The sequence below is a fragment of the Penicillium odoratum genome (genome assembly GCF_028828045.1).
Source record: "Penicillium odoratum strain IBT 22623 chromosome Unknown utg000002l_segment0_segment0, whole genome shotgun sequence".
Taxonomy (NCBI): domain Eukaryota; kingdom Fungi; phylum Ascomycota; class Eurotiomycetes; order Eurotiales; family Aspergillaceae; genus Penicillium; species Penicillium odoratum.
This window is the reverse complement of record NW_026643144.1, coordinates 1,661,730-1,688,672: the sequence shown is the minus strand read 5'-3', so window position 1 is coordinate 1,688,672 and position 26,943 is coordinate 1,661,730. Positions and strand designations below refer to the sequence as shown.

Genomic DNA, 26,943 nt, shown 5'->3' with positions numbered 1-26,943 from the left:
TTCTATCATAAGACGGTACATATTACAGTTCCTTTCCACTAATAATTCTTAGATGAGACTGGACTTGGGCTTCTTGTTTGGTATCACGGTATTATGTTTTCATTTGTCGGGAACGGATGTGAACCGCCATATAGTCATTGGCCATGCGTCATTATTACCATGACAACAGTATAAGTGGCATATAGGAGAAAAAAACAGTTGGAAAGATATACCAAAATTCTCGATATGACCATGAAGTTTATCACCTTATCCCCTGCCACGGAGAACGATCCATTTGCAGAGGACGTTGTGGAATTGTAGACGAAGCGCAGCGCCAAACTGAGCGACCTTTTTACTTACTTTATAGCTGCAGAGCAGCCTGTTTTCAGATGTCACGAAATTCACCTTTTTGGCGTAAATGTGATCGCTCTTCGAGATATCAATTCCTTATCATCCGAGGGGCGCCACTTCAGAACTCTCGATTCTCTTAGCTCTACTAGTGCAGCCTACCCAATAGATGTGCAAAAAAGTCGACCATGGAGAGTAAGAGTGGGCCTTCAGAAACTGGCCAAGCATCATCTCCCATTGGCATCCCGTATAAGTGACGATCTGGGAGCCTATTTCGTGCTAAATATAAGGGACCTATGCCCGTTACATAATTACTAAGGTCGAGATACATATATTAGAACTCAGAAATCACATTATCTTGCTACTACATCAAAAAGGTACACACCTCACTTAGTAAGGCAATTTTTCTAGTTAACATCCCGCAGAAGAAGGATTTAAAGCTAGTAGGATGATTCCTTACATTAATATCCTCATCACAATTAAAATATATAGTTAAGCTAAGAAGGATCTCATCAAATTCTATGATCACTCTCTACTTTGTTTTAATTCCGAATCTGCCGGTTCAAAGTTAAGGCCGCCTGCAGAGGCAAGTAGCGGCCATGAGGACATAACCTTGAAAATCATATAATTAATGGCAAATAAGCTAATCTACTTTTCTATTACTTAGGTACCCCACAGACTTGTTTCTTCCATCTTCTCCTCCACTTCGCCTTTTTTCTCGTCTCTTTTTTTCTCTTTCTTTTTTATTTTGCCATATTTGAGTTTGGAGAGCCCTTTGGCTATTTAAATAATCCTGTACAAAAGAAGGTAGAATACTACACACGATACCAAGTAGGAGACTAAGTAGAAGATATAGTAGGTGGTATAGTATAACAACTTAGTAAGTGCCGCGCAAAAAGCGCGGTGGAAAGCCTCTGATATTCGAAATTTTAAAGTAAAATAGTAAGATAAGCCTATAGACAGTTTACTATTTCCAGAAGTACTGTAAGTATATAACGTCTAAAGAGATGTAAAGCCAACTGATTTACTTATTATGACTAGTTAAGCTATGCGCTAATTTCCTCACATCGTATTTTTCAAGCAACCTTCCCAGTTTATCAAAGCTTTTATGTTATTCACGAATAGAATTAATTACGACTAGCGTAGCCGGATTTGATTCTTACATATTAGACATACTTGCATTAATCAGCATATACTACATCGCCTTCAAAATGCTCTCTAGGGCGGCTATTCGATCTATCACCTCTTCTATTTACTTATGAAATGCTTTGGATTGCCCTTCATAAGTAAGCAGTCCTTGACAAATAGTAAAGCCAAGTGATATAAAACCTCCTACACTCTCAGTCATAGAAAATAGATCAGCCATGTCTACGCTAATAATTATTATTGACTTTAGGTGCGGTAGAAATGAAGATTAGGAGCTTCAAATGAATAGTCAGATCAACGTGACCTTTGATATGAGCCAAATATTCATAAATTAGCACCCGGTGCAGCCTAGCTGCCTATTTTTCGCTTCTGGGTGGCACAAGTACTCTTCACGCTCTCTTAGAATCTTTCTAGGAAGCATTTTGTGGCTATGTGCAGATGGTAAAAGACCAACCGTTTCAGAGAGTCAGGAGAACCCAATCATCAAGTGCCCTGATTCGGCTAGAGAGGACCTAGGCGACCATCACGCGATAGAGGGTGCTTCCCGCTCGCTTCTCACCCTGCCCACTGCGAACTCATCTTTCTCACCCAAGTCGCGCGACGCTAAAGCGGCTCTTAACATTTCAACTTTGTAACCAAGTCACACTACATAAGTCTCCTTTATGCTGAACAAATTACATACGACCATAGGGTGTGGAGAACAGGGCTTCCCGTCCGCTCAGCCGTACTTAAGCCACACGCCGGTTAGTTAGTAGTATGGTGGGTGACCACATGCGAATCCTGACTGTTGTATGTGTTTTTGTTTTTATTTTTTGAAAAATCTAGAGAAATTAATGCGTGGCTATAAGTAACTTATAACACAGTATTCATTTACCTTACGTAATACTAGATTAGAATAACGTATTTCACAAGCGAGCGGGTCACCCCAAAATACCTAGCAAATGCGATTCAACATGTCAGCAACGATACATTTAAATCGTATCAATTTTTCGATACTACCTCTCTATGGTGACTGTAGCTTAGATTTAGAGCTTGATACAAATTAATGAAAAATTCCATAAAATTCCGTAAAATACACTATGGTTAGACCACTCGAGCTCCAAATATATCTTCAAATTGATGACTTATAGATACTGACTAAAACCCACACATATACTTCGGATAGTGTAATTGAAATCTGTCTATAGTAGAATCTTAGAGAGCCTATAGTTGTTGAAGTATCGAGCTATTATTTGTTGCATTTACTATGTATTTTGCTGTGGCTCTCTGACTTAGGTGGGCTCGCTCGCTTGTGAAATACGCTAATGACAACTTGCTGTTCAACAAAACGTGTTAAAGCTCCAAAGAGAGACATTTACTACAGAAATGTATGTCAAGTCTCTTGGACAATTTGTATTTAAAAGTATCCGAGCGCCAACGATACTGAGGGTCATGCTAGTGATAATCACAGCTAGCATACCCAATAATGTCAAATACTTCAGAATACAGCCTACGGCAAGATACTGTGATATTAAAATAGCTTCAGTAAATGTAGATCTAATATTACACTCTCAAACGACATACAATTAGTAAAAAGTATTTCGACTAGTGCTTGTCAAGGAATTGTTTGCTCTGGCGTCTTTGCAGTGGGATACAAGCTTGAAAAGTAATCCTCGTGGCGGAAGCTGATTTCGCTACCCACTGTACACGAAAGAGAGGTAGTGAAGTTTTGATAAGATACTATCGGCCATTCTCACTACTCGACCGAGATCGTGCGGATCCAAGAAGGGAGAATAAGAGACCTTGATTGAATGACTAAGAGCGGATTCAAGCAGTCGCAAGAGAAAACACATTCTCGAGGTAGTCTAAAAACAAATGACTATTCAAGGGAGTCATTGGCTGGCAAGAAGACCAGGCTACTGGGCGGTAAGCCTAGTGGTTTATTGATCCTTATCAGCTTTTTTTCAATTTAGAGGAAGATCCAGATGATAGTAGAGTCACCTAGAGATCCTAAAAGTCGGCCAGTAAATAAATCGGGTGAGCTACGCATAATTCAAAGTTAGATGATCTCTTGTTTTGATTCATCATTTCTGCTTTTGGCACCTCGTTTGCTTCTCGTACAATGCGGTCTACTCTACAAATTTCCTTGCCACGTCTCTCTTGCCCAACAATTCCATCTGGTAGATAGGTATTACTGGGCACAATCGTATAGTAGTTCGGCCCGATAAGGAGGTATGCTTGAATATGTCCTTCACTCGGTGTTGCTATGTCGTCACTTCTTGCATGTAGAAGGATTAGATAGGAAGACACGTGTGACCAAATGAGGGGTCGTGAAGCCATGACGTTTGCTAGCGGCATGTACTTCGCTAAATTGGTCATCTTGCAGCCAATAAGGGTGCTGATCTGGGGGCCACGCTAAATCAGCAGCCCGTTCAGCGCCCGAACCTCCCAAAATGTTTCAAGTTGATGCTTTTTCACAAAGCCCGATCTTGACCATCAACCTAACTCTGCCTAAGGTCAAGCATTATCAGTGCCTTCCCCCAAAGCAAAATGGGACACCTTCACCAAGTAAAGAGTCCTTCAAAGACGGTTCTCAACACACTTCCTATTAGCAAAGACCCCAAGGTATCAGGTGAGGAAGCAGTGGTGTCATCGGCATCGACTCAAAGCCCAACCAAATTCCACTTCCGTCACAGAACAGCCTCGGAGTATCAATGCTCGCATTCAACTTCTGATCGGCCCCCATCCCATAGGAGGTCTAGGCGACGCAGTATATCTGCGTTGCCAGCCCGCCGGTCGGCATCGACACTGTCCGAGCCTGAGGACTACTTCAAAATGACACCAGCTAGCAGATTACAGATCTGCAAAGAAGTCTTGGACTTATTTGTTCTAGTCACAGATCAAAAAGAAAGTCCGTTAAGATCCTCAAGATCATCATCCTTAGACCGAGCTGAAGCGCTAGATCTAACTGCACTTTTCAAAAACAATTTTTGGAGAAATCAGGAGTCTTATGGGATGGAGATGGGTCCTTCTTTCGCGCCGGATTTCAACTCCTTGGAATGGACTAGGCAGAGACGTCTGTTAGACCGGGAACTTCGACGTCTTCTGAAATGGGATTTTGCTTTTCGTCACGACGAAGGCAAGCACCTCAAATTTCAGGCCGAGTGTGATAGCCAGACCACAAAGAAAGCCGAGGCTTTATTTTCCAGAATCGGCGAAACGTTAGCCAAATGTGTGTGTTCATTTAAAATTCCTCTCATTATCCATTAAAGTTTTCCTGACAAAATTAGTGTAGTGTTAAGAGATGATTCGCACATCAAAAGAAAAGTGGATCGCATCGAACAATTGTCAAAAAATGATTGCAGCACTGCAACATCAACTGAGAATGTCTCTCAAAACGAAAGAGATGATCCTCTTGAAATCATAAAGACGGCAATAAACCATCTCTTTGATCTTTTGCACCCTTTGAAGAGAAAAAGATCTACACAACTGGGTCATCCAATATCAAATCTCACGTCATCGGACAGTCGGCCAAGCAAGATTCCTACGCGGCCGAAGGGAAACATTGAGGTACACGGTCGGAGCGAAATCAAAGGTAAGGAAATCGCGAGGACAGAGTACCCTCAATCGAGACCAAAAGTCCATTTTTCACTAGAAGGTCTGCATGTGAACGCCTACGCAGAAGAAACATCGAGTCTTGATAAAAAAGCCTTCACAACATTTGATGAAAACGAACAAATATCAGAAATACACGCAGAAAAGAGACCCAATACAGCAAATCAAGGCTCATCCCCTGGAAGCAAGATCATTGTCAAGATTGCCGATAATCCTGATGCTTTTCAAAAAGCGAGCCATGATACCAAAAATTCAACTTCCTCGGCCGTCACTGAAACAGCGAAACCACGGATCAGAAGAATTTTCAGTAGTGAGGTGCCAATTGAGTTGCTCTCTAACATCGACTTGGAGGACCCAGCACTCCTCAGCGAAAGAATGGCAAATCTGAGCTTAGTATACAGACAGTTTTCGCCTGCTGCTATTACGAACAAGTTATGTGACCTTGCGCAGGTCGAAACGAAACCAGTGCAATGCTCCGAATCAGATGGCCATGCGATTTCTCAAAACTTAGATCCGGAGCTATCGAAGCCATTGTATCGTCTGGAATCTATACTGACTCTGGTGATGGGGTTCCCCGATTGGCAAGTCTTTAATCGACCCGGAGAAACCCACCATTCAAAGTCAGCTCTGTCAATGATTTACTTCAGTTTACTAGAAGAAATTTCTGTGTGTGCAGTAGAATTCCTGCACATTCTTCAGTTGCGATTCGAAGAGAGCCAGAAAGTTGGCAGTGTCAAATCCGATCTTCGAATCTTCTGCGCCTGTATGCGACAACTTTCAGTGCTGAATGAAGGAATGGATAGCCAATTCCAGACCTTCCAGCCTCAGCTCCAGAGAGTCATTCAAAAGATCGAAATCTTAGATTCCAAAATAAGCCCCAACTGTGCAACTGGACAAGAAATTGTCGATTTGGATGAACAGACCCCGCCATTTGAATGTAACACCTCCTTGGTCGCAAGGGATTCAAGCTGCAATCCCGAGACTAATAAGAGTGACCTTTGCTTCTCCTTTCGCAAGAGTAGTCCTCTTTCTCTTGCATGTTTCCTGTCTTCAGCGGATAATGTTCCCACAGAGCTGCCAGAAGATGATGTCTCGGGTGCTTTTGTTACTGTGAAGATACGAGATCTTTTTGAAAGAAGAGTCTAAAAATGTTGCGCCAGAGCCAGGACGAAATTCTTATGTTTATTTGCCCATGTGTTATGAGATTCGAGCTTCAATGCATTCTCTCCTGTGTGGTAAGCTGTGCGGCCCATTCTTTATCCCTTTTTCCAGTTCTAAATGCAATTTTCACCCTCCCGAGGTCTCATAAAGTGTATTCTTAGGGTAATCTATGAGCTGCTAGACCATGTCTAAAGTAGATCCAGAGCTGTTCGACCGACCGAGGATTAATTAACCATGAGATTATATCCTCAGCACTAGCAAATATACTAATCCTTTATCTTGTTGAATTATGATAAATAAGTATTGCCACTTTTCAGTATTGGTGTCAAGGAACCGGCAGAAACTGATTCTGAGGCCTTTTTGGCCCTTACCAATAACCCGGGACAATCAAGGAGCGCTGGTAAATTTTGAAAATTTTTTGACATGAGGAATATTCTCATTCTTGTCAATCTGGTAGTCTCAGTGAGTTAAAAAGAAATAGGCGGATAAATTTTAAAAATCAATTGATTCCCAAAGATCAGTCTCAGTAAATACAACATGCGATAGTTTAAGACCGTAAATGGCTTCGTATATTCTTCACGGCATTTCGCGCTTAATGATTTGATTAGCAGCTGTCCAAGTGCAAGATATGTAGAGAAATGCTTACCATCAGACCTTTCGGATCTCCCTTCTCTAATAGGTTCTGTGGGTTTTGGTTTATAGTCTCCTTGGAACGATTCGCTGCTTTGTCCCACAGTAAGGGCACCTTGGGCGGCCATCAGTTTAATAATCTCCCGGCGATCCTCTCTGCTTTCCGCCCACGTCTTCTCTGATATAGAAGCATTGATCATCGTTGCCTGATTTCTGGCCGTGTTGTTGAATATCTTAACATCTTTTGGCTCAATAAACCCTTCAGTTCCGATAGTCCCATTGATCATAAGTGCCTGGTCGAAAGCGAAATTGTTCTCAATCAGGCGAGACCCAGCGTAGTAAGGGCTATCATCAACCGTTTCTAGTCCGAGTGACTGGAAGTCTGAGTCATTGATTGACACCGTACCGTCGGCTACCATTACCCACCAAACGTTAATATATGATAACACTTTCACAGCGCATTTACTTACCGTTCAGCTCTCGGTCTTTCATGAGTAACGCAATGAACAAACCTTCGAAGCCGTTGATCAGTTTCTTTAAATTTGCATCCACGGCTTCAATTTTCTCCATCTGAACCACCAGTTTCCTGTTGGCCAAGACTGTTACGCCAACATGCGCATTTTGGATTTTCATCGTCAAGGTAAGCTTGGTTCCCGCAATGTTGCCCGTCAAGCGGCCAACCTCTGCTTTGTGATCCTTCCCATGCATAAATCGACCAATGAATCCCTTGCCTTCCATGATTCTCAGCATATCCTCGAGCTCTTCAGCCAAAGTAGCTATATTTGCAAGTTCCGCTATTATGTCCTTTGTGTGGAGAGACTGCTCTTCCTTGACAACCATTACAATATCCTTAAGCGAAGTGACCTCCTTGTGGTTTTGATTGAGGATCATGAAAAGACTTTTTTTGTCCTTGGCATGCCTAATCCTATCGGCTATTTCAATAGCTGTTTGCAGGATCTGCACAACAGCACTTATGCCGCCTAATACATCAAAAAGAGCCTGTCGCCATTAATTAAGCTCATATGATGACAGGGTCATACTCACAGTCATCGTTTTGGTAGTAACAACGCACCCAAAGGTTGTAAGATCTCAATATAGAAGTTGGACAAGTATTCAAAACTTCATTGTTGAGATGCTGGTGATATAAATAGTCGGCCTTTGGGTACTAGATTGGGCTGCCCAGTGACGGAATTCTCACAGACCAGCAGAATTTAGGCTTACAGGGTTCCGCAACAGGCGAATATCCGTGTGAACTGAGTGTATGTAGAGTCTTAGGAGGTCCAAGCGGCTATCCACCTTAACGGTAGTGTTCTCGTTAAGTCTGAGATGCCTTCTAGTCACATGTCTTGCATGTTCTTTATCAGCTCAGCCTCCTGGACTTGCACACCTCGGGCACTCATACATGGGGTGGATGCGGGGCTATGGCGAGTGAAACGGGCGTAACAAGTATCAAATTACATACTTGCCTATCATGCCGGATGTATTATGCATTTCTCAAGGTATCTGGTATAAGACCTTCGGCCCAAGCGCCACAGCAGCATTTATAATCACAGTCCTTATCCAAATTCGGAAGCTACATAGTGAGAAGTTGCATGCATTGAAGACATAAATCTCCCGTGCTAGTTGACTAACTGGTATAAATAGGACAATTGTGAGGTTTAAGTTAAAATCATTAGGTCTTTGCGTAGTCTTAGCGCAACGCCAAAGTGCGTATTGCTAGAGACTTTGCCAAATCACAAGGTAGTGAAATATTTCTAAAGCCCTCAGTTTCGTTTCAAATCATCTAAGTCTGATTATATCTTTGAAAAACGCGAGAAAGTTCTGACGAAGTCCTCGTTTCAGTACATAGAATGATGAGATGAATCAAATCCTGGCATCATGGCAAAAGTAAAAGCGTTGATAATTGATTCTGAAATTCTTGAAACACCCGAAAAGTGTTGACATCTGTTGTGAACTTATTTTAACTCACCCTCCTTTGCGGTGGTGCTTAATCCATGTCCATGAAATCGAAGTAGGGATAAAATCAGAGAGCAGAACCGCTAGTTATAATGCCTCATCATGAGAACCCTATCTGTATGGCTGGGAAAGAAAAGCAAACTACTGATTTTCGAACTCACACACGGGATTCGGGTCAGAATCTAGTCCAGGAAAGGTCAGTATCCTAGGAAGCACCAATCGCTTAGAGAACCATGGTCAACATGCCTAGTGCCCGTGCTCTTGCCAAGCCCAGATACCCAGAGCACGGGCACCACCCCGCATGGTTGCCGTGTCTTTGCCATTGAATTTTATTGGCTTTCAATAGTAGATAACCATATTAAGCACATTCGTGGCGTCCCATCTGAGGAGATTTTGTGCGAATTGTCCTTTCGGTGTTTCCGACAGCACGCACGGGCCGCAGACGCGGTCCCATCTTAACTCCATACAGGATTGTCTCTTCAAAGATGCGGGGTTGATTTTATCACGCAATTATTTGACAAAGAAAGCGAAAAAGAGAGTCTGTCCTATGACGACTAAGATAGAGCCATCAAGTATGCACGTTGTGTAGGAGTGTCCAGGTTTTTGCATCATCCTGGCCGAAGTGAATTGTTTCCTTAGACGGGTTCTTTATGTAGGGCTTCCAGTGTTCGCTCTTTTGCCTCGTGATTATCAGCCTCATTGACATAAGCCGCATGTTCCGTCATCCCACTTCACGATTTCTCTTTACCTGTATGTTCTCAAATTTCTTTCTTCAGGTTCTCCCACTTGCATCCACCCTACCAAGTCTCGAAATGGGACGTTCAGCACCAGTTGGATATTCTAACCCAATGCACGATGATAATACCTCCATTCCAACGATTTCAACTATTGGGAATGACGCGAGCGGTATTGGAGTTGAGCAGAGGAATGGGAGCCACAACATAAACATCACATTTGCCCCACAGTGGACCGATGATCTAAAGACCTCGAAAGTACACCAGATCAGTAGGCATTGTGACATATCTGAGAGTATATTGGACCTGTTGAATGCAACGACGTCTACACTCAACTCTGCGCTTCCTGTTACACAAAGTAGATTGAATCCCCTCGCATTTTTAAGCTGAGAATGTTTAGACTTGGTGACAAATACTGACCTGACCTTTGCAACCCAGATCCCTTAAACTCGCTCTCGGGGCTCGTAAACTCTTATCACCAGTCACAGAGCAGGCCCACGGTCGCCGGAGAAAGACGAGAACGGACCGATGACGTCGAAAGCCACACAAGATCCGCGGAGTTTTCTGCTGTAGAATTGATCGAATACGAGAAGAGGATGAATGGAATTTGTTTGGTTCGGGGACTCCTGGTCGACATCTCGGATCCTCTATACTCGGAGCCGTACAAACATGAACCACAGCTGAAATCGATCTGGGAAAAGACATTACATGAAAAGATGAGATTAGAGCGTTTTTTCCGAGATGAAAAGATAAATGACGCTATTAAGGTGCGTAAAAAGTGCTTAATAATTTTTCATTGCTTGACTAATCTACGGATAGGATCAGGGGCACGGTAACTTTACTAGCATTCTCGAGGCTACCGTCGAAAGCATTAAGACTGTCCAGTATCTACTAGTCACGTCCGCAGAGCCTCGACCAAAGAAGCAGGTATGATCCAAATTAAACCATGCTTCAGATTGACATACTCACGCATGTAGTCAAAATCAGAAAAGGGCACAGCAACCCGGACTTCTCCAAGAAGACAGGCAAAATTAGCCTCAAATGCATCACAAACACCAACTTCGCCAATCAAACGAAAGTCTATTCCACACGGTCGCCCTCTGAATAATGTCAAAGCTCTGACTCACAATATGAGAGACCTCTATACTAAGATCAGACAACTGTCTGCCGAATGCGAGAGTATACGTCATCGTGCTGCGGCTCTTGCAGGCTACAGATGCGCCCACGATGCGTACAAAATACTATACTTTCTTCTCTACGATCATTGTCGACGGCACGAGGCACATATCATCGACTTTGACTTAGCTCAAGCACGTCCGACAGACAACGTGTCGACTGATGTCCATTTTCGATTTGCTACCTTAGCAACCGGCACTCCTCATGAAACCGGTGAAATGTGGTTGGCCTTCAGAGCAACGGGCAAATTTTCAACAATCGAGAGCTTGGGTGCTCGACATGAATTGGGCTGTTTGCTGGGATATGAGATAAATGCTTTACATGGCGAATCGACTCGACGTTTGCCCCATTCCCATGATGGTGCAGAGTTGAATTGTCTATCTTTTGGCTTGCAGCCTCGGACAGAAGTCACTTTGACAACGATGAACACCGTTTTGCAGACGAACTACCTCGTTAGCGAGGGGGAGATCCTTCATCTTGCAAAGACAATCGCCACCGCGGTGATCCAGCTTGATAGTACGCCATGGTTCACAACTTTTTGGAACAGCGACAATATAGTGCTTTTCCTGGACGATCCCAAAGATTCATTTCCTCTCAAGAAACCACATTTCCGCATTCGTCTTGAACATGCCTCAAGGCAAAGTTCTGAGCATCAAAGCCCAAGCACAGAAGTAATGTTATTTTGCCTGGCTATTGTTCTGTATGAACTATGGAAGTACTTCCCTGGGGATAAGAATATGTATGAGCCAAGGCTGGACCGATTTGACGATGGAAACGTCACCCTGATCCGTAGGAACATTAAGAGGCAAATGGACAAGTGGGTACAGACAAGGAGCATTCCGGAGACATATGCAGAGATTATTGACTGGTGCCTAGATGCACCATCATGTACAGCTGAGGAGATGAGAAATTCTTCAAAAAAGCTAAATGAAATTTTCGAGCGAGTTATTTGTGGGTTGGAAAAGGTGGAAAGCGAGTGTGGTGACTCTGCAGCACTCATCAAGGGTTGGAAGATATCAGATTAAATGATAACGGAAAGTACAATTTTGCACAAACGCATGCCTAAGATTTGGAAAGGTACCCTGACTGGTTCAACGCATCCAATGTCATGTAGTGCGAGCACGACTGCTCGGGCACCGACTCGATATTGTCTTATATAAGCTAAAGACTCAATAAAGTGAAAGTTTCAAGGTAATATACATACCAATGAGACATAAGGGATTGAGAGTCGGAAAGTGAGTCGGGTTTGACTTTAGAGCTTGAAGGTGGTCTGTTTATTTCTCGTTAACGCGGTTCGAGACGTCGTGCGATAAATGCTTGCAAGATTAGTCATGCCTGCTATAACCTCCTCGCTGAATTTTTGTCCTCGCCTTACGATTATGAAATTATTCCTCGATTTAGAAGAATGACAAAAATGAAAACACCCATTGCCAGGTATATCGATATTACTCTCACCGAAGGAAAATGAACGAATATTAATAACTCCATAGTTCACGATCTATATGGAAATATTCTCACTGCGCCTTTGCAAAAAAAAAAAAATCGAGACCAGGGCAAAGAGCTGTGACTACAACAGCACTCCTACAAAAGAAGGCCACATCAGCTCTTCAAGGCTATCGGCAATACAAGTATGGTGGCGGTCAACTAGCCCCTACGGTTCGGCGAGGCTATAGGTGGCTTCCGGTGACAATCCACCTGTATATTGTTCACCCGAACGCCACCTGAAAGTCGCGCTTGCACACTTTGCTCAAAGGATCTTGGCGAGGTCTAAAAATGGCCCAGTACACGCATGACGAGCGAAGAATGGCGCCTTGGTCTCCTCATCACCGCCGCTCTCATCTTCTCATTCTCATTCTCAATTCTTTTAGACTCCGATGAGAAGATTTTAATATGGCGAAGATAGTTAACGCGACTTGACTTCTCGCACATGGTGGAAGACTTCAGTAGGTGTAGCAACACGGAAACCCCAGAATTCGTACTCCCACGGGATTAGCTACGATATGATCGTGCGCCTTCCATCTTCGACGACTTTCTGCCTTCGCTTCTAGCTTCCGCTGACTAGTGGTAGTGCACACAGTATTCTTGCAGGGATCTGTGTGACACTAGCAGATAGTGAACCCTATTTTGATCATTCTGGAGCTGAACTCCGGCAAAAATCACACTTGGGACCCTTGCCCCCAGATCTTTGTAGCACTTTCACACTTCCCTGCGTTCCCAGATGATAGATTTGGATTTTTTGTTTGAGTACAACTGCAGGATTCAAATCATCGTGCCCGAGAGCCGAAGTGATGAAATTTTTATTAATTTGTATTTTCGCTGTCTCCTGGCCCCAGTGTTGAGGAAGAAACTGAGCCCAAGCTGTCGGAACGCTACAAAAAAAGGCGAAATCGGATCCGAGAGAATCGAATGGACAAGTCCTTGAAAAAGTAAACGCCTCTTTTCTTTTCTTGCTCCAGCTGTAATATACCTTAATTGTAGGTTTTCATAATACCTGAACTGCGTAAGTGCTCCCCTTGCTATAGAATGCTACTTCGATAGTAAGAAAATATACTCACGAATTTTAGAAGCAGATCAAATAATTTGTCAGGTATGGTTCATGCAGCATTAGTATTTTTGGGTGCCTGGCTCTTAACCGTCCCCGTACCTGCCCAGGTAAGACATTAGACCGAAGTCTCCGGAGCACATATGTGCTCTAACAAATAACCCCGACGAACGCAAGCCCCAGAATTTGGTACTAAGGGTACCTGGCCACCAATGCAGGAGATATCAATCTCATTCAGAATCTGCATTTAGATGAGATTCGCAAGGATATCCGGCAAAGCCAAGTGGTTAACTTGCGTTTGATGAACGATGCCAAGTATCATAACTCTCTAGGGTGTGGAGTTTGCATTTTTATCAAATTTGACGTATTTAGGGACCGTTTAAATTTTCACTACTGCTCGTATAATAACAAAGAGCGAAATCTAGCGCTATTGATAGGTTTTTTAGAAGTGCGAGAAGACAATTTATTAAATAGAAAGCTTCAGTCGACATCGTCAACTTGATCCAGATTGTCAGTTCTCGAGATCTGAAGCTTCTCAATTGTACCCTTTTTCAACTCGTCCCTTATTTTTGGAATAGTTTGAGTCGCTGGTCCAGGCCACAGTCACAGGTTCTAATGCTTGGAACATCAAGAAAGATGAAATCCATCGATGCTTTCATACAATTGTCGTTCTAGGTATATTGCTTTCAACATATTTCTCAGAAATTGTCTTGGAGTAAATATCAGCCTTCTACAAAGCTATAGTTATTGATAAACGCATAAGAGACAACCTTAAATGCCTCTCGAAGGGTGCGCTCGTGAGTAGTCCCCCCCCCCAAATATTATCGCCCCGGGAATTGCGTTTAGTAATTTGCTACTAACGATAAGAAACTCCTGATCAGGACTTGAACTTTATACTCAGAACCAGATGCCAAAGCTATGGATTTTGTAAGTAATATTTCCCGCCTCTAGGTATATATGTATATTATCGTATTCCAAGTCAGCTGCCTCGTGAAAGAGGAGCAGTATGTATTAATGGATCATCTAGTTTTCACCCAGATTCAGTCTACTTGGGTCTTGTCTAAAGCCAGCACTAATTTAAGCTAACATCATGCGATGTGATTTAATTACTAGCTTGGCTGTTGGGCTGGAATGCAGGGTATAATCACAATTTGTAAGCAGTCTTCTAGGTGGCTTGCTTCCACTTCTCGGGTGCTGACCGCACTATGATTATTCAATAACTTCATCGTGTTCTATTTGGCTTCCCGCACAGCACTATGGTAAGTTAACAATAAATTTCTTTCGACTATCCGATGGCGATCATCACTGTCTCTCCACCGTCATATCCTGATTAAGTAGATCCTTAGAATCTCATTTACTATTCGCATGACATTTGAGAGTCTAATGTTCTAGGCCGAATTGAATGATAACACGTCTATATTCTCGATGGACATAAATCTGCACGAAATCTCACGTCATTAATGACCCCGTATATACGTATCACCCACGGTATAACACATTTGCCATCCAGTTGGGCATGTTCATTATTTAGCTTGCACGAGCGTTTGAACTTTGAAACAAACCAATATTCGCCTCCGTAGCCGTAGCAGAGACTTTGAAGATTCACGTCAGGAATATACGTATTTGCATAAACTAAAACTAAAAAAAAAAAAAAAAAAAAACTATTGAAAATCAAGAAAGAACAAGAAAAAAAGACTTTTAGAGGGGAGCAGGGATCTATTACTCCCGGTCGGCGGGTAGTAATGAAACTTATAATCCTTGACCTTACTAAACTTTGATCTTTAGCTTAGGTCGATCTTCGGTCGAGTTATGATATCATTTGTGTGATCAGGCAGTATTTCTTTGTAAGCACTTCGCGTATAAAATAGTTTATCTCAATTTAATTTCCCTTATCGATCCCGATTTTGCTATTGCTCCCTGATTTTATCACAATTGCAGACTCACACCTCGATCGAAACGCAAATATGAGTGGCGGACCAGTTATTAAGGAGATGCTAGCACGTAATCTGTATATCTATCATCAAAAAGTCTAAGATAAAGATTAATTACCGCTGACAATTGGTAGCAAGTTTTCTTAAGACTATAAAGAACCGCCTAATCTGAGACAAATGGCCTCTGCAATAAGAGCTTCTGGACTCGGAGTGATAGTGTTATCCTGTTCCGACCCTCGCCTTAATCCTTACCAAATATTGGGTATCGATTCAACCATAAGTTAGTCTCATTCTTGAAGTGCCTTTCCGTTTCTCAAAGACTTGACATGATGAATTCGTATCATCATAACAAACAGTCCGATTGGAACTGACAACAGAATAACAGAAGCGAACATGGTGCGAAATGCAGGTGGTCGGGCTTTTAACGCTATCCGGACCTTATCTGTGTTACAGACCATTGGCGCCCCCGGTACCATTATAGTTATGCACCATACGGGTACGCTACGCTCTGCGATCTGAAGTTGACTGGTGGTCTTCTATGCTGAAGGCATAATTTGACAACTTTAGACTGCGGCTTGACGCATTTTCATAACGCCGACATCAAACAGGCGCTACTCGAAATTGCGCCCCATGAACAGGAGTTAATCAAGGCTCCCGAGTTCGGGAAATAAAAAACATGTTCGCTTTAACAAGCATAATCTTTAAGATCCGCTTCGTATAGAATCTGACTATTTTCCAGCATTGAGGACAGTATCCGAGAAGATATTGCCCTCATTAGGGCTTCTCCGCTAATCAAAAAGAATATCCAGATTCTTGGGCTTGCCTTTGATACTAGTACTGGTCTTCTGACTGAGATAGAGTAGATATAAGAGCTAAAAACACAGCTCCTATGGAAATTTATCAGCCTTACCTGGATAGTAGTGTCTCTCGTTCGGAGGAAAGGAGCTTGATCCGTTCTTAACTTCTGTGATTTTATGCGTGGATCTACACAGTGTCGAATCATCCACAGTGAAGAGCGTAAAGTTAGCCTGGTAAGTTTAATTGGAAGTGAACATTATGGTAATGAGGACTTTCGCCAAATGCACCTCGAGTACGGGTCCAAAATATCGACATCTTTGAAACTGGGAGGATTCATGGCGGGGCTCATATTGTGTTTGCTACGTGTTTTTGCTCTTGCTTTTCCCTCTGTTCAGGAAACGGCAGAAGCGGGAGTTTCTAGTCGATACTAACATTTGCTAGCTGCTCTGAGTAGCCAGTTGCAAAATAATTGATATCGTCCTCATAGCGAGGGAAGTACTGAATCATCTGGAATTGGGTTGGAGACAAGGTCAGGTGACACTTTGGATCCTTACAGCGCTAAGTATCCCGTGTCACATAGTGTGGAGAGGAACGCTCGATGGGAGCACGCCCTACCGACTTGCAGGCCGAATAGCAAACGCTGTCAACAGGTTTGTCTTTTTTTTAAGTTTAGCTCGCACCATCTGAGACTGGTTTAAGTGCAGAATAATAATTTTCAGGTTATTTAGGGCGTTCACGTCAAGGGCTGAAGAGTAAGATCGCAAGTATAAGAATAAACAAAAAAACATACAACAGTCAGGATTCGCATGTGGTCACCCACCATACTACTAACTAACCGGCGTGTGGCTTAAGTACGGCTGAGCGGACGGGAAGCCCTGTTCTCCACACCCTATGGTCGTATGTACTAGCTACAAACCTAAATAGAATACTAGAGTACAAGCAATTGCTCATCGCTTTAGTGTCGTCGAGGGTGAATCATCGTGACCTCCCATCAACCCTTCCGTACCGCACCGGAAACACTGGGTATCTGGAACGCTAGAGTATACCAATCAATCTGGATAACCGAGCTCCGCCACCTCATTCAGCCTTGTAATCTCCAGCGTCCTCCACTCTGCGTTCTTTAGCTCAGCTCTCCTTCTCGGGCTTCAGATAAAGCAAGTCTGCCCCCAATATGGTTGCGGGACCTTACGAACCCGGTCCTCATGACCAAAGGTTGGTAAAAATGTTGAAGATCCGCTCAAGTTGGCGCCCGCATCGCTTGCGTAAAGTGTGATATGTAACCGCCGCGTTTTGCTGTCATCCTGCATGCACAATGCGTTGGGCTCCTATGATTAGAACCCGAACTTTTACAGTCCAATAATTTGCCAAGTCATTTGCGGTTTACTGCCTCCTAATCGAGGCGGTGCATTTGAATAAAGCACCAATGAAATGCCACGTCGTCCCTCTCTATTGCTCGATATATTCTCACCTACTTTATCTCGATCTGTGCCACTGGGCTAGAATGAATCTACTCAACGTTACCATCAAAAGGAAGTTCAAGACCTACTCGGGAAATGGCAGAAATCGTTGGGACCGTGTCTGCTGCTGCTGGTCTTGCTACTTTTGTTGCGCAAGTAGCTCAGAGGATCGATGATCTAAACGCTACTTATAAGTACAATCACAACGAGGCTGGAAATTTGGTAAAGTCTTTGATAAGTCACCTGAAAATTCTTCGTCGAATTTTACAGTTCGTTCAAACCCGAGCGACGCATCCTGCAGTAGAGGAAGCAGTTGTGGAATGTAATACAATTTACAGCACTATCGACTTTGCGCTGGAAGAGCTTTTGGAAAAAGTCTCTTTCGTGGCACCTGGACAACGCAATGGGTTGAAAGTAGTAAAGCAACTATTTTCGCGGGATATTCGCAAGGAGATCGAAAGAATCGACGCCAGAATTGAGAAAATGAATAGTATACTAACATTGTGGGTACCAAAATTCCGAGGCAGACGAAAATGTTTGGACTTACATTTACTGTATAGGTCACTTTTTTTAAACTCCCTTCAGCCGCCGATACCGACGGTAGCAGGTCCACCAGGGGAGAGTACAGCCACACCTGCTTCCAGTCAATCATCCTCTCCAGATTCTTCTGTCTCGCAAAATCCTTATTCAATATTTCAAGCTGAAGAGGCTTCTGTCACCAGAAGAGCATACCAAGCTCAACGAGCATCGTGCAGTCGACAACACTGCTACTGCTCTTGTCATCTGACCGAAAGAATCAAGGGGCGCTACTGGGGCTTTGAATGCACGCCATTTTCAGCTTTGTTTGAAAGGTGCAGTGATGAAACCTGTGCTGTGCGGATTTCTTCTTGGAGAGTACGGTTTGCCTTGAACAAATTCCGAATTCCATGTGCATTCGTTTTAGGCTTGGAACTGGTGTCTGCCACGGGAAAGTACACTATTCGACCGGGGCTCAGTGTACAAAGAGTATTCAATTATACATATGGAGGCTTTGAAATAATCTGGAAGTGCCAGCAAGGTTTGATTTCGCTTGCCAAGGCGAAATCGAGTTCTCGCGCATAAAAAAAATCCGCCGGTAGTCTTACAAACCATGTGAACCCAGATGGAGAAGATTATATTCAGGTGAGTCTTCTTTATGGCATATGAGTCCAGTCTTGCTTATTTATACATAGAATCTTCTTATTCATGGGCCTTGGATGAATCAAGGTAGACAATTCTCTCTTCTGGAGTTTCTAGTCAGTGAATTTGGGATGACACTTGAGAATCAGGATGCAAGGTTTGTTCAATCATATCCGTGGAAGGTCAGTCTGACTGATCGTGATTTGGATTAGCTTCTTTATCAAATGTGTAGCTTGGATAGGAGAGGGACGCCATCTTGATTTGCTTGACACCATCCTCGAAAGTGGATTCGATCTCAGCAATACTGCTTCACCAGTGCTTCAGAGATGGCCCCAGCCATCATCGCCAAGTTGGATATCAGAAGAAGGAACTCCAGATCCATTCTTCATTGAGTACCTTGCCACGCTTGCAAAGACTAGCCCTGGTGAGTTTGATGTACTTTTATTCAGATCGCCAATATTTACAAAAGTCAAGGATTTGCGGGAATCACGGCACTCCATGAAACAGTTCTACTCCAGTCAGTTGAGACTGTTAGGCGTTTGGCCACTCCTTCAATCAAACTGGAAGACGATCGAAACTTTCTGGGTCAGACACCATTGCACCTTGCGAGTGTGAATATAGAAATATCTCGTATTCTTCTCAAAGCTGGGCATCGTATGGATGTCACTGACAATTATGGCATTACTCCCTTAATGTACGCCGCCGGAATTGGAAACAGCCAAGTTGTCAAACTGCTTATCTTACAAGGTGCGGGCATCGACATGTTAGATACGCGATTGAATCGAGATTTCATCTCATATGCATCTGCACATGGTCATTGGGAGCTCATCATTGAATCCCTATACACAATACGGTCATGCTATACTTCGAGAAGCTTTCAGTATTTTGTTATTGATGCCGTGATGGCTCTAATAGCAAAGGGGATGCAGATGGATGACTTGAAAAGAGCGACATATTTCGCAACATTAGTTGATCTTTGTGAGGATGTGAACTTTACATTCGATCATTACCTCACAGGTACAAGTCAAAACAATCTCCTACATTATGTTCGGCATGAAAATGAGGCACAGGCCCTCGTTCGCCATGGCTTTCAGGGATTTAACCAGCAAAATGGCGATGGAAAACTTGGAACATATTCTATTGCGGCGTATCCGAATGCCCAAGTGTTCAAATATTGTCTTGATAATGGGAGCAACGTAAACCATGTTGACTCACACGGACGAACTGTTCTTTCTCATCTCATTGCGCAGCTAAGAGACTCCAGTTGGCTTCTTTGGGATACCGTTGATTCAATCAAGCTGTGCTTGTCCGCAGGGGCTGATGTATTTCTTCCTGACGATTGTGACTGCCCATGTTCTGACGGTCATGGCTGCCATACGTCTTCGATATTTTCTCTCCACTTCGAAACCTATACAATTCGGAATTTACCTGGATTTGTGTGGGCTTTGGAGTGGCTCACAATTGTCGAAGAATTTCGAGGTTATGAAGCTTCAAAACAGATGCTTATATCATTTGTCCGCAGGACACAAGCCGACATCGTCGAAATTAAACATTCCTGCTGCCACGGAGGGAAAGGTGTGGTAATGCACAACTATGGATCTTTCAATCAGGCCAAGCCTACAAAGACGAAGGCCATGGAGATATTAGATGAGGAGGATGAGCTTTTTGAGGTGGAGGTGGATGTTCAGCTATTGACGAACAAAACTCTGCTAGATCTCAAATCTCAGTGGATCATTCTCCTGAAAAGAAAACATGACGTGGTGATTAAGAAGCAAAAAGAAAGAAATGACAGAAGACAGCCGAGCGCAGTGAGTGACAAGATATCATTTAGCGAAATACGACTATATACTGACAAATTAGATACTCTGGGAAGTGGATCATGAAAATGATCGTTTCTTGGAGACTTTTATATGCTCAAATCCCTTTAGATCGGCCGAAACCTACTTAACAAATGAGATGGCCCAATATGCTTTTTGGATGCAACACGAATGCTTTCGAGATGGGACAAGACTCGGCAATATTGAAAAAGAAGGTTGGCACGAAAGACGAATGACTTGGTTTCGTGAGCTGATGAAGGTGATGCAAATATGTGAAGGTGATATTGTGGAAAGGATGCTTAAGATGAGCATTACAGAGACCCGATCGGAGGAAGTTGATAGGGAGCGGATCGTTGCACATTTCATAGCTTCTGTGAACTCCAATACCTAGTGTAATGGGGTGACATTTCCCTATGTTTGAAATTACATACGATCAATGGGAATGAATGTCGGCTTCCGGCCTTCGTAGACAAGTTTTCATCGTCCTTGATTGTCCCACTCTATTGAACAGACTTTGACACCTTTGCAGGAAATTAGTAAAAGGCCACTGTACCTTGGAAGATTGGCAAGCCTATCGCCACAGTAGGCAAGTACATTCAGAGTTGCATATTTTCCTTGCAGCTCGGCCGCTGCTGCTTTGATGGTCTGCTCATTTGTGTAGTCAATATGGACGCTTTGCGATCCTGTTTCCTCGAGCTGTAGTGTAAATATCAGCCGTGGAATCAAGATAGGAAAATGCGAGTTCTTCTCACGTCCCAAACAGAAGAGTCGTTTGCGTCCAGTGTATCTGGACGAGAGAGTCGATGTTATTCCAATCTCTCGCTTCTAATGATTTGATGAGTTGAAGGCCAATGCTGCGATTCGCACCTCAGAACGCGATAGTTGAAGGGAATCAGAGAACCGAACGGAGATATCACTAATCTACGACCAAAACTGTCTAAGACATTTTCGCATACAAAGTCCTAGGTGGGCTTCTAGAATGGATATCTCCGTGTGTCCGCACAAGACCTTTATAAGTCTTCTTAGACAGACTGAGAGATTGGTAAAGGGGCGAGTAGCGGCCAGATTGACAGATCATTTTTTATTATATAAATAGAGATCACCACTTTGACCATTTTATATTATGTTGTGAAAGAAAATCCAGAAAATCCATAAAATCTAATATCATCTGACCCTGTTCGATATACTCATATAGTATACTATAGATAAAAGGGTCGGTACTGGAGTTGGTACTGGAGTAGGTACACTTAAGGCTACCTGTGTAGGCTATAGGGAACATGACTTAGTTAACTCGAAGCCATGGGTATAGATAAGTATGTTCTTGATCGGGCTAATATGTATTGTATCTAGTATGTCTGTTTCTAAATTTATATCCATGATAATTAAGAGGAATGCGCCACCTAAGCACCTGATTTGTCGTATATGCAATTTGTTGAACCAAAACCTGCAATGCAAAAGAAAATAACAAAATGGAAGAAGAAAAAGGAATAACCAAAAAGGAGACAATGAAGAAGATGTTGATGATGTTGATGTTGGTTGATGACGTTGAAGAAGAAGAAGAAGAAGAAAAAGAAGAAAAAGAAGAAAAAGAAGAAAAAGAAGAAAAAGAAGAAAAAGAAGAAAAAGAAGAAAAACAAGTCATATAAAATCAACAAGTCATGAAATTGATTGATAAAATCCATCACACAACCTGGCTCCGCCAGCTGCTCACCCTCGAGGCAGCTCGATTCTCCTCAGCCTTGATAGTGCGCTGCGAAGTCCGCGAAACTTGACTCACACTATCAGCCGGCTTCACCACATCCTCAAACTTAGGCTTGGAGGAATGTTTCGATGACTTGGAGTGTTTAGAGTGGTGGGAGTGGGAGGACCGAGCAGGACGACTACCAATCTGGCTGACGGAGTCATTCGGCGAGACATGGGAGTTCACATCAAGGTCAATCACACTATCAGGAAGTGGGACATTGCGAGCCGAGAGATGTGACTTGCCATGCTCGCTAGGAGTAGCAGAATAGTATGTCGCTTTGGAGCCCGCGGGCAGCGGGATATTGCGTGCCGAACGGATAGAAGAAGCGACACTGCCGTTGTCCTTGACGGACTTGGTGGAGTGGTGGCTGTGACCGTGGGAGGAGGCTGCGCGGTGGGCTTTCGAGCCGTTGCTGTGGGTGGAATATGTGTCTCTGTCGTCGTGGCTGTGTCGGCGTTGGCCGTTGGCTTGGGAGGCTTTGATGGTGGAGACGGAGTGCACGCTGCCAGCGCGTGGCTTATCCGCTGCATAGCTACTGATAAAGGTGCTGGGACTGTATTCATCACGCCATTCGTTATGAGAGGCGGGGTACTCAATGGCTCGGAGAGGTCCATGTTCAGGGATACTGAAGACACTGCCGTCCGAGGCGCCGCGGCCATGGTCATCGAAGAATTCAGTACCTTCGTAGATAGTACTGGCACGTGGATTCTTGGACGTCTGGCTGCGACTAAGTGTGGACCTAGGGGCTGACGCCGCCGTGTAGACACTGCGCGTTGAAGGCCCTTCGAGGGCCCGGTACCTCTGTCCTTCCGATTGGGAAACCTGCGACGGAGGTCCCATCAGCTGGTGATGCTCCGGCGTATATTGCGGCGAAGGATTGCTGGTATTCGCATCGGAAGAGGACTCAGAGTCACCCTTGACCATCGCGTATGCGATTGCCGCGCCAGCTGCGGCCCCGATGAGAGTACCAATAATCGTCTTTGCTGCTTTACTGCCGTCATCAACCGGCTTCTGGACCGTCTGGACCGTCTGCACAGTGTAGGTTGGTGGTGCGGGTTGCGACGGACGAGACACAGCCGATGGCGCATAACGCTCGCGCTCGTAAGTGGACTCACGCTCATAAGCGGTGGGGGCAATGGAAGATGGTGCCACGCTAGTAGGCGCTCTGGACACCGCAGTGACCGCACGAGACTTGGCCTCCGATCTAGGAGTTGCAATGCTCTCGGACCTGACAGAGGTGGCTCTACTACTCTTGGAGGCCTTGGAGACCACCGACCCATTCTCCAGCAAGGCAATTGTTGGTCCAGCCTCCGATGCAACCACTGAGCCACCTGTCCGGTACACTGCTTCGATGCTGTTGCCATCCAAGTCGATCACGGCGGCACTGAAGAAGCCCGTCTGAGAATCCCTGCATTTGGGCTCGTTATGAATCGTTCCACCGGCCTTCAGGGCGGAGATGAAGAAAGAGCCCACGGCATCTCTGGACGGGGCTGGGAATGCCACATGGACGGCACTAGGAGGACCTCTATTGTTTAAGTATATGCGTCAGTGCCTTTACCCTTTAGGCTTCTTAAATACCGATGATTCACATACCCTGGCTTCCGTTCGGTGACCCAGAAATCAGCAGGTTCCCCCTGCTTCTGACCAAAACCTATATAGTCATCGTGCCGACCAATAAATTGGTACCCAAGGGGCTGCAGACATGACAAAAAAAATGAGGTAGAGGTCGGGAGGTGTGAGACTGTCAAGGTCAAGTGTGAGACAGGCATATCGAAAATTGCCAAGTCAACGAGCCAGTTCGTCCCAGGTAAATCGAAGATATTTGAAGGAAGGTTGGATTTCAAGACACAAAGTCAAGATGGGAAAGGAAATATGTACAAGGGTCAAAGGATATTATATACGGTGAGGAAGCCGGATTTTCTACAGCAAGTATGACACGGAGGGGACCCGATAATGCCAGGGACCGAAAAAGGACAGGACAAAGACAAGTGTGAGCCAATCCCAAGGCGAATAAAAAGCTGCCCAAGCTTGCGGTCATCCGGCAGTCCACAGCAATCGTCCGAGAAAGGCAAGCCCCAGCAAGCCGCAAGACCCAGCCTGACTGGATCCAAAATCCTGGTGATGCGTGGTTAGATACGATAGTCTGGTGGGACTGGAAAGGACATTTTGCAAGTTCAAGCGATCTGCACGTCGGTAAAGGGTGAAACACCGCGATCTCCGCTGGGTTTGGACGTGGCACGACAATAGAAGGGGGTCTTTTGGAGACGGGAATTGGCTTTCCCTGAACTTCCATCGAATCATAATTCTGACATGATTCGGTGAGGGATAAGTATGGAGGGAAGTGGATTAACACGCAGGGAGCTTAACCACTCCCGATGCCGCTCGGATCCCAAGAGGGCCAGGTCATCGCGGGGACCCAGTGTGGATCAGTTTAACAAGTGGCGGAAGACAAATGGTGAGGCGGTGGAGATGCGGCCTTTTCGAAATTCTTTCCATTTTGGGCTTTGGGTTCTTTACTGACCGCCATTCAATAGGAAAGTTATAGGGAAATTCCCACCTTACTGTATTCGTGACTCACCAACAACCAGGATGTAACTGTATTTTAGAGTATGACAATTATTAAGGCGATCTTAATTTTGGCATTGAGAGAACCCAAAATTGTAGTTGTGGGTCTGGGCAGGCGTGCAGCTTTTAAGTGGGATTTTCCACCTAAATCTACGACTCTGATTAGCTACTTGATTTAGTCGTGCTTAGTCGTGCAGCAAAAAGTGAGGCGTCTGCCACGTCGAGAGAAACCCAAGCTTGGAAACTCTCACTGATCCTGTGATCCTGTGGTCCTACGATCCGGTCATGAGGAACAAAACTGAGTTATAAACCGAATTCAATTCGATACTTATGTGCCTGATCTTGGGAGCAAAAGGCTCCTGATATATGTATGCTGTTCACTTTTCTGGTCTCATCGCCACAGTCAAACTGGGGGACCTGTGGTTGGAAGAGCTCTGGATCAGGACTGAATGGCGAAAAGGAACCAAATGCCATCCAGTCCGAGTGTCTCTTTGGTCCAAGGGAGAAAGTCCGTCTGGTTAGAATCCCAGCGTCCCACGCAAGAATTATCCGGCCCGGAGAGAATTAGAACATTGATGCTGGTCGGATACCCCTGCGACAGTTTTAAAAGGTCTCCAAAAAAACACAATAATGAAAGTCAAGTCGGAGCTTCAGGTCCCCGAAAGGTTCCCAAACCAGGAGATCCGAAACCATCCCGTCACCTTGGACCGGTCCAAACCCCCAAAGAAATTCGTGGCTTCATGGCAAGCTTCAAACAGCATTGCCGAGCAGACGGCGAAAAGCACGCACGCAGGAGGCGCACGTGAAATTCCAGCCAGATCCGCTCACAGAATGTCCCACACCTCCTCGGCCGCGTGACAGAACTTGCTACAGGCCACACTAGCGGAAAGACTGTAGTTGCTAATACTGATGGTGTCATCCTTGAACGAGTCCGCGAAGTCGTCGTGACCCTTGGCCATGGCACCGACAAAGATGGCGACGCTCTCTTTGGGGCCGATCGACTCGAGGTAGTCCTTGGTGCGTACGACGGGGGCCTCGAAACTGAGAGTGACCTTGCGGCAGTTGGGGGGCAAGTGGTCGGTGATGGGGTTCTTGATCACCTTTAACAGCTTCTCCTGCGAGTTGGTGGAGCGGATGGAGAGACGGTGGAGCAGCTGGACCATCAGACCCGCAAAACGCTTGAAAGTTCGGGGAATGCGGACGGAGGGATTGACTTCGATCAGAACACCCTTAGCAGTGTGGATGAAAATTTGCAGGCGACCAGCTTTGTTGACGGGGGAGTCCAAGAGGGTGAGCAGACACTGTAGATAATAAGCTACAAGTTCCATTCACGTAGATGATCATCATCTCTTACCTGGTGAGTGATATCCGGTCGTGCTTCACTGATATCCCGGTTCATCTTGCGCATAATACCAATGTGCTCATCGCTGTTGAGGAGCGAGTATTTCTCATCCTTGGCTCCAGCCCGACCACTCGAGGCCCGGTAGGTTTCCAGACTAGCATTGGAGAGGATGACGATCAAACGTTGGGTGTCCTTATCATGGGAGGGAATTGGGGCATGCTGTTCCGCGACAAGCTGAGGAAGCTCTGGTGGGGGGCAAGATTGGGTTCCTAATATCGTGTGGTCAGTCATTGCTGGAAATTTAACAATTTATTTGCGGGGACGCTTTAGCACGAATGAGAGAACGCAAAGAGGGACAAAAGGATGTTAGTGGGAAGTCACACAACGTCACTGGATAAGGTAAAAACAAAAAAATGCTGCGGTCAGATCGGCAAAATACCTTGTACTTTGCTTGCCAAAAGGTCTCAGGGTCCAAACCAATGACACCAAACTAGAGGGAGAAAAAAAACCACAAAACTCAAACATTGGAGAGATACATACTCGCACGCTTTCGCTTGCCAGCCACTGGGGAGCTATCAGACATGGTTGAAGATAATTGGGGGTTGGTTGGAGGATAAAAGGTTCGAAGAGATTTTTAAGTGACTAGACTTCCGAGTCTTCTCTCCGCCAAACGGTTCCGCGGGACAAAAGCGGGACCAAAAAAAGCCCAACAGTTGACTCCAGGACAAAAATAGGCTTCAAATGTTTAATTGGATTTTCTTCTTGGAGATGAGGGAGAATAAGAAGACATGACGATTAATCAATAGCAGGGGTTATTTTTCGAAAGGAATCAATGCTCGTTAAATAACTCCACGGGGAGTTTCCT

At 44.5% G+C, this 26,943-nt stretch overlaps 6 protein-coding genes across 6 annotated transcripts; 3 read left to right on the top strand and 3 right to left on the bottom strand.

Annotated features, from left to right (window-relative positions):
• Positions 1–6,804: 6,804 nt before the first annotated feature.
• N7520_002634 (uncharacterized protein) lies at positions 6,805–7,908 on the bottom strand (the record flags this gene model as incomplete). The annotated part of the gene is made up of 5 exons (XM_057136569.1): positions 6,805–6,819; positions 6,875–6,910; positions 6,963–7,270; positions 7,329–7,857; positions 7,903–7,908. The coding sequence occupies 5 exons, from the start codon at positions 7,906–7,908 to the stop codon at positions 6,805–6,807; spliced, it is 894 nt and encodes a 297-aa protein (XP_056999255.1).
• A 2,770-nt stretch (positions 7,909–10,678) lies between these two features.
• On the top strand, positions 10,679–11,749 carry N7520_002633 (uncharacterized protein; the record flags this gene model as incomplete). The annotated part of the gene is made up of 1 exon (XM_057136568.1): positions 10,679–11,749. One exon carries the CDS (start codon positions 10,679–10,681, stop codon positions 11,747–11,749), a length of 1,071 nt encoding a protein of 356 aa, XP_056999254.1.
• Positions 11,750–15,590: 3,841 nt separating this feature from the next.
• Positions 15,591–15,868, top strand: N7520_002632 (uncharacterized protein; the record flags this gene model as incomplete). Its single annotated transcript, XM_057136567.1, has 2 exons — positions 15,591–15,693; positions 15,765–15,868. The coding sequence occupies 2 exons, from the start codon at positions 15,591–15,593 to the stop codon at positions 15,866–15,868; spliced, it is 207 nt and encodes a 68-aa protein (XP_056999253.1).
• A 1,680-nt stretch (positions 15,869–17,548) lies between these two features.
• N7520_002631 (uncharacterized protein) lies at positions 17,549–18,239 on the top strand (the record flags this gene model as incomplete). Its single annotated transcript, XM_057136566.1, has 2 exons — positions 17,549–17,942; positions 18,097–18,239. 2 exons carry the CDS (start codon positions 17,549–17,551, stop codon positions 18,237–18,239), a joined length of 537 nt encoding a protein of 178 aa, XP_056999252.1.
• Positions 18,240–22,108: 3,869 nt separating this feature from the next.
• Positions 22,109–23,940, bottom strand: N7520_002630 (VOC family protein; the record flags this gene model as incomplete). Its single annotated transcript, XM_057136565.1, has 2 exons — positions 22,109–23,696; positions 23,765–23,940. The coding sequence occupies 2 exons, from the start codon at positions 23,938–23,940 to the stop codon at positions 22,109–22,111; spliced, it is 1,764 nt and encodes a 587-aa protein (XP_056999251.1).
• Positions 23,941–25,560: 1,620 nt separating this feature from the next.
• N7520_002629 (18S rRNA pseudouridine methyltransferase) lies at positions 25,561–26,661 on the bottom strand (the record flags this gene model as incomplete). Its single annotated transcript, XM_057136564.1, has 3 exons — positions 25,561–26,037; positions 26,091–26,347; positions 26,619–26,661. The coding sequence occupies 3 exons, from the start codon at positions 26,659–26,661 to the stop codon at positions 25,561–25,563; spliced, it is 777 nt and encodes a 258-aa protein (XP_056999250.1).
• Between the last annotated feature and the right edge of the window lie 282 nt (positions 26,662–26,943).